General features: G+C 46.8%; 1 protein-coding gene across 1 annotated transcript in view; it reads left to right on the top strand.

Moving 5' to 3' along the window:
• The first annotated feature begins 480 nt into the window (after positions 1 to 480).
• Positions 481 to 7696, top strand: part of DRGX (dorsal root ganglia homeobox) — a 33951-nt gene continuing 26735 nt past the window's right edge. Inside the window, exons 1-3 of the mRNA XM_010854443.1 lie at positions 481 to 514; positions 4587 to 4684; positions 5531 to 5632. Of these exons, the coding sequence (XP_010852745.1) occupies positions 481 to 514; positions 4587 to 4684; positions 5531 to 5632 (234 nt within the window). The remainder of the gene's footprint in view (positions 515 to 4586; positions 4685 to 5530; positions 5633 to 7696) is intronic.

Raw genomic sequence — 7696 nt, 5'->3', positions numbered from 1 at the left:
GCTCCGGCCTCCCTCCCCCGCCGCCCGCCGAGGTACGCGCGGCTCCCCACCCACACACCGAGCCCGGTGCGCCCTGGCGCGCTCGCCGACTCGGCGGAGGTGGCTTGGGAGCAGGGATTGCGGTGGGGACCCCTGAGAGCCGGGAACCAGACTGCGTAGGCTTGGTGTTGGGGCCGAGGCTGGGGGACGTCTGTCCGGGTGGTGGACTCGAACGGAAGGGCTACCCACAGGGTCTCCGGCTTGCGACGGCACTCCACCTCCCCTCCAGTGCCCACAGTGGGCTGAAGGCGCTGGGAGGGGGTTTTCCAGGAAGGGAGCGCCCAGTGCGCTCCCGGGCCGGGTGGAGGCTAAGGCAGAGGGAGACTTCGACTCTATCGCTGTTTGCTCTGCAGCCGGGCCAGATCGACGCGTACGCGTGCCTTGGCGGTCCTGCGGTCACCCTCCTGAGTCCTGGCCGTGCAGTCGATCGGGCCGTCGGCGATGTTTTATTTCCACTGTCCACCACAGCTAGAGGGTGAGTAAGCGCCGAGCCGAAGCTGCTCCAAAAAGCTGGTGCCCGCCAGAAAGGGCCCAAGCGGCAGCTGGGGCTGGTTAGGTTAGGTCCCCGCTTGGAGAGGGGCACAGCCACCCGCAGTTGGGTAGAGGCCCCCTAGACCCCTCCCCACATCCCGCTCCAGCCTTCCGCCCGCGTGGCCACCTGCCTCCTACCTCCCCCATCCCTGCCTGGGCTGGTCAGCCCCAGGCAATGTGCCCTGCCAGGACGGGCGGATCCTCCTAGCACAGATGCTGGTGTCACGCCTCTAATGGAGACTCCCCTGCCCAGGGGGCTGCATCAATCTTTCACGGTGGACTAGGCGGCCTGCATGGCCCAACCACCCTCTGCCAGGCTGCTCTCATTCCCTGCCCAAGGCAGTCTTGCTCAGGGTCCTCAAGGTCTGCTCCAGGACAACGTGGCCCTCAGGAGTCCGGTGGCCTTGCCCACCAAGTGCCCTGGCATGGCTCCTCCTCTGTGACTCACTGGTTTTCTGACCCCCAATGCTAACCAGTTCCCACTCCCATGGGCATCCCATGGCCAGGGTTTGGGTCTTTGAGGGTCTCCAGTTCTTAGAATCAATTTCCCTTCAGGAACCTTGGCATGGCCCCTGCGGTAGGTTGTTAGGTGGGGATAAGTTGGTGAGAAGGGGAGAGCTTGGATGGCTGGTCTTGAGGACTCCTCAGGGGTGGGCCCTCCACAAACTGAGGAGATTACTAATGCCTCAGGCAAATGCAAAGCCACACACTCTGGCCCTTTAACAGCACCTTCCTCAGACCAGTAGTCTCATGACGTATAACTGGGAGCAATACCAAGACTTGGTGGCAACCTACTCCTCTGATTTATTTGGGGGTGGGGGAGGTGAGTGAGTTTTGGAGGTAAAGAAATCAAAGGCATGGGGCAGGGCGAAAGGTAGTGAGATGGTGGAGGACCTGAAATATCAGAGCATGCTCCTTCACCTTGCGCTGGTTACCTGCAGCAGTAGCCGGCTTCAGCTGGGCCATATTCAAGGGATTTCAGAAAGTTTGTTTTGTTTTTTCCATAGAAGCTTTTAAGAGTTCAGTAAGATTTTCTAAAGCAGGCTAAGGAAGACCAGTGTTGAAGCCCTGCCAGCTTGATCAGCATTCCTAAGAAGGGAAGGACAGACACGTGACTGCATTTTACCTCCTTTTACTCCCAAGGACCCATGCTGATGGGCTTTATAAAGGTCTGAGAGATTCATCCCCTGACCTAGGACTGCAGGGAGAGCCTCTGCTTTTGCAGTAGACACACCTTTTCTGCATATCTGAATCTCGGGTTTGGACTGATTGGTATTCGGCAGCTCACCTCTCCAGTTAAAGTGGGATGGTTGAGGTTTGGGTATTTAGCGCATGGTGGGCTGCCAGGGTGACTGAAGGGGAAAGTCCAGCCTGCAGAGTGGGTTGCAGAAGTCACTTGGGGAGAGCCTTGGCCAGCCTGTCGTGGCCCCAGAGCACTGAGCTGCTGCTACCCTCGGCTCAGCTCATCTTTCTTTCCTGCATCTGGGCACATCCACCTCAACGGTGATTCTGATTTCTGTGACCAGAAGAAAAGGAAATGGGATTTTAAGACCTTTTTTATTCCTTGGCAGATGTGTTTCAAAGCCAGCTTTACAGAAAGGGGTGTTTTAGTTTAGTCTTGCTGGGGAGGAGGTGACTGCTGCAGATGGAAAGGCTGAGGACAGATCTTTGGAATCTGACATCTCATTATTGCCTATTGGCTTTTTAATTTTTATTAAGCTAGAAAGTCATACAGGTGAGAGCAAACATGGCTCATAGTCTCACTTCTCAGTTAATTTTGCTGAAGTTAAATTAAAAAGGACTACATCTACCTGCTCAGAAAATTCGAATAGAACAGAAACTTGTACACTGAAAAGTGAGATCCTCCTTCTCTATCTCTGTTTCTAAAGATACTCCCTGTTGTTGGTTTCTTGTGATTCATTCAAGAAAAATATGTTTTTACCTGCATTTACCCCCATGTATGGATTTTTGCCTGTATACGTTATGCCTCCTTTGTACTGAGATCATACTGCCACATCACTCAGTGCTTGGTTTTTCCTCTTCTTAATACAGGTTTTGGTGATTTTTCTGTGTTAACGTATGCAGATCTACCGGCTTATTTTAAACGGCTGTGTAGTATTCCATTATATGTTGCACAGAAAATGTCTACGGTTGGGCACTTTGGTTGTTTCCATTTTTTTCTGTTATCATGTTACCAGGAACAATGTTCTCTCTCTATTTTGGCACACTTTTTAAGTATATTTATAGACTAAATACCTGTATATACACTTAAAATTTTGGGCAGATATTGTCAAATTATCCTCTAATAAGTCTTCACCTATTTGTGCTCCTACGAATGGTGAAGAGCGTGTAAAATGCATTAGGCTTTTATCTGTACTGGTTATAATTGTGCATCTTATTTTTTTTTTTTGCAAAAATATTTTGTTTAAATATTTAAAGGTCTAAATTTTCATAATATTATCAACCATTCTATTTATTTTTAAGTAAAAAACATGTTCTCATATTTTTTTCTTTTCTATTAGGTTGTCAATCTTTGTTCTTATTAATTTGATCAATTGTCACCCTTTTTTAGGATCCAGTATGGCATAAAGGGTTTCATTTAAAAATATTATATGTACACTTTGTGATACAATTTGGGACAAGCAAGCAGAAATTTGTGAGGCTGATTGTGATTGGAGAGTCTTAAAGGTTACCCTTCATCCTCACCAGTCAGGTGCTTTGTTTTAAAAGGAGACAATTTGGTTTCCCACAAAATAATGGGAATAAGACTGTTTAGAGTCTGTCTCTTTGAAGTTTCCAATGAGCTAGAGAAAAATATTTTGAGGATTTCAAGGAAGAAAGCAATTTGGATGAGACAATGGAGGGAGAAGTCTTCACCAGAGAGTGGAGGTCTCGTGGCATAGGATGAGGGGAGTAGCGTAATGAGTAGGAGGGACTCCTTTTAGTACATAGAATTTTTAAAAGCCCGAAGGACCTTGCTACTTTGGGCCTGGGGTCCTTCAGAGGGATAATGCCTGGGCGGTGTGACTTGTCAGCTCCTAATGCCGAGCATGCAGTGGTTCTGAGACCGGAGCCCATGGCAGGTACAGCATTCATTGGCTAATGGGAACTTGCTCATTTGTTTTATTAAGAAGTCTTTGTGGACTGTCAAGTAAATGATGCACATTTGGAAAATGATCTGAATGCACGTTTGGGGCCAAACTCTGTTCCGGCTTAATACGAGCTTTGGAGGCTGCCAGGGAGGACTGTGGAAAGAATGCCTTTCTTTTCAGAGAATCAGGAGCAGTGGGTCTTTTATGAGCCTGGCCAGAGGCTGGGATGCCCTTTGAGAATGGTTCTGTTGAAGTCTGATTGGAATTCAGGACAGTCACTATTAGAGCAGATTTCTTATTAATTGACATCTATATAACAGATCCACTATGGCGCCGATGAGCTGTGACCAATGGTATTAATATTCATTTATAAACTTCTTTCTTGCTCATGCCTTGAAGTTCTAGGAGAGGAGCGCTGGGGAAATCTCTTGGAAATTTCTTTCTTCTCCCTTTCCCAGCCTTTAATCCTTATTGTTTATAGAAACAAGGAAAAGTAAAGTAACAGGTGAGCAAAAGGGAAACTTCGAGGTTTCTATTAAAGGATCAGAAGTAGAAGGGATGAGCTGAAGGTGCAGAGATGCAGCTGGAGCCAGAAAGCTGATGAAGGCTCCATCTCAAGTCAGTGACCCTTCCTGACTCAGAGGGTCCCGAATTTCACAAGTGGGCTTGGCTGTCTAGGGGAGCAAGGTTGCCATCACCCTATGAAATAGGCGTAGTTGAGCTTAAAGTCAGAGATTACTGGGACAGAGAGAGACAGCGCATGCGAGAGTGGAAAAGAGGAGCAGAGAAAAACACTTGTAGCCAGACGAGGTTCCGTCTGGAGGGCACAGGCCACGGTCTCCCAGTGAGGGTGCGTAGCAGGGGCTCTGCGTGAGGACCGTGGGGTGGAGCTGTGTTCAGACTGACCCAGTTCGCTCACCGCAGGCACTGCACCCTTTGGCAACCATTCCACGGGAGATTTCGACGATGGGTTTCTGCGGAGAAAACAGCGCCGTAACCGGACCACGTTCACTCTTCAGCAGGTGATGATGTCCCCCTTCTGAGAGCCAGCCACTTCCTGCCTCCAAAACACTCAGAGTTTGAGCAGCTCTTCTTTGTCTTTTAAAATAAGGCCGCCGACTTAATTATGTTAAACCGGATCTTTCTGTTTTCCTGAAGAATTTGTGTGTCGAGGAATCTGTTTGGAGAGAGGGCAGAGGACCTTGTTGTCATCCTAGATAGTAAATGAAGAGGCAGTGATGCTGGTGCCCATTTGTGTCAGGCTGATAATCTCGGGGACATGTTCACATCAGCCATGTAGCAATATCATTTCAACCTCGAAATAACCTTCTGAGGGAGGCAGGTCAGGTATTCTCACCCCCAGCAGATAGACGAGAAAGCCCAAGAGGTTGAGGGAATTGTAGACGGTATCATTGTCCATCAGTGGAAGGGCTACATCTGGAGCCTTGACATAGTATTTCCAGGGCCCTTAAACCTGTCCTTCTCCCAGAGCACCCTGGAGCAGAAAGCCTGGGCGGCTTCTGTGGAGCTGACGCAGTGAGGGCTTGTGCAAGTTGCTTCTGCTGTTCCAAGCCCTATAGTGAAAGCCCCGTAGGCTGCACTTTAAATGTAGAGGCATATACATTTTAGCTCCTCTCTCCTACCTCTTGGCGTAGCCCTGAGGTTGTTAGTGAGTCTTCGCTCCTAAGTCATCGCGGTTGAAATTTGAATTCTGTGGGATCTTTTCAAAGAGCTCTTTTCTTCCTCTTCCTCCCCTATTTGATCTGTGAAATGACTTCCTCACCACTCATAGAAAATTTGAAATATGCCTCTGTTTCCTCTCACCTAGCCGCAACCTCTCACCAGTAAATATTTTTTCCTTTTACCAGCTAGAAGCTCTGGAGGCAGTTTTTGCCCAAACACACTACCCTGATGTCTTTACCAGAGAAGAGCTAGCCATGAAAATCAACCTCACAGAAGCCAGAGTGCAGGTAAACCTTCGTTTTAATTATTTAACTCTCTAATATTAAAACTGGCAAACTTTTTTTTTTTTTTTGACATCATGACTGCAGAGTGCACATTTGGCCAAAGAAAGCAAATGAAGACTATCTGTCATTTTCATGATGCACTTTAATAACATCAACATAATGTGGAATATTAGATTAGGTTGATTAATCGGTCATTCATAATTAACTAGTGATAATGTTCTACACTAATTTGTCCGCGTCTCTAAGGTACTAAATTACATCAATGCACATCCATTTCCTTGCTTTGGAAAAAAAAAAAAAGAGCTGAGATGCTATTCTCAAAGCAGTTCTGACCGCTCTGGGGTAAGGCCGGTCAATTGCAGAGAACTCTGTTTTCATATGGGAACAGGGTAGGATCTGCTTTCCAGAAATTGCATCATGTCCAACTTTTCTCCAGTGTGTGGACTCTTTCAGTGAAGTGGATGTGAAGAACATGGGCAATTTAAAAATCTTTAAACGGCAGCATCGAAGGGCTGCCTCTGAGCCTAGTGTGGCCCGCGGTGACCGTCTCTAAGCAGGATTTCTTTTTAGAAGCTCCATGGTGATTACATTTAAGTGCACAAGCCCGTCGAGCCCAGCAGATGTGCCCGAATGCAGGAGGAATAGATTCGCAGCGCCGCCTCTCCGGGAGAGCTATTCTTTGAGCACAATTATATATTCATTTTATTTATGGGATTTCCTCCATGCTGTTTCTGTTCTTTTTTATGTAGGGGCTTGGGGTTAAGACTATGCAAAGATCTAATTGTAGGAAATATAATAGTTTGCTTTCGGTTCCCCTGGGTCATGTTAGTATCTCTTAAAAACCAATGGCTGAAGAGAGATAATGGAATTCTGAGCAGTAAATTGGGGGTTGTAAACAAATTATTTCCCCTATAATCAGATTATGTGATCCTGATTATTAAATCTGAACATGAATCATTGGTCATATGCGGGCAAATTAAACTGATTATTATTTGGAAATGAAAATCTCCTTTGGCCAGGATGCTGTTTATCCTTTCTTTTTTTAATGCCAGCTTGCCAATAGCTGCCTAAAGACTGAACTGCAAATTGAGATAAATGACACAATTATTGAGCATTCAGAAGTGCAGGATCATAACTTCTCCCTGAAAGGTGCAAGGGTGAGATAGGGGCGGTGACAGTTAAAGCCGGGGATTGTTGTTCGGGCTATTGTTGGCTGTTATGCAAACAGACGATGGTTGTGAAGCATTTGTCTAGTGAGCCTCCGTGTGGGGACATGGCTTTGCTGGCGGGAAGGGAAATGTGTTTACATTTATACCCCTTGCTCATTCAAATATGATTAATGTTCTATAAAGCAGGGTCTTAATCGAAGCTGATGTTGTCAAACAATAACTAAATAGGGAAATAAACGACTCCATCATGCTCTTTCCTCAGAAGCAGGCGAACTGTCAGTGCAAAGTCATTAAAATATGATAATGAAAAATAGCTCAATTAAATGTTGTTATAGCTGTGACCTTCATTCAATTAAGACGCCAGAAAGTGTCTGCATTTTGCTTTGCATTTAACTGCCCTAAATTTAGAATATAGATAAAATCATTATTCAATGGTTGCTGATATGTGCAATTAAAAACCAACTAGATTAAAAAAGAAAGAAACGCAGTTAAAGGAGAATGAAAATTTGGAGGTGGGGTGAGCCTCAGCTCCCAGGCTCTCTCCTGGGCCAGTCTGTCGACAGGAGGAGAGGATGCCCCGGGGAATAGGAGGAGGTCTACCAAGCTTTTTTTTTTTTTTTTAAACCAGGACTAATCTCCCAGGAAAGAGGGGAAAGAGGTTTAGCTGCATAGAGTTAAGAACAGCAGGATTTCCCTGACCTCTGGGGACACCTTGGGCCCGGTCTGCCTGGCTGCCCTGAGGCTTTCCTACAAACACAGTCTTAGTTCCCAGGGCTTGAAGAACTCCACACCCGCCTCTGAGAAGGCGCTCAGAGGAGGTGAATCGTGAGCTGCCTCCTAACCTGAAGATGGTGCAGACAGTAACACCAGCCCATGTGCACTGCGTGATTAATTGCTC

This window comes from Bison bison, unplaced genomic scaffold (genome assembly GCF_000754665.1).
Source record: "Bison bison bison isolate TAMUID 2011002044 unplaced genomic scaffold, Bison_UMD1.0 scf7180017864341, whole genome shotgun sequence".
Lineage (NCBI taxonomy): Eukaryota > Metazoa > Chordata > Mammalia > Artiodactyla > Bovidae > Bison > Bison bison.
This window is presented reverse-complemented; position numbering and strand designations above follow the sequence as displayed.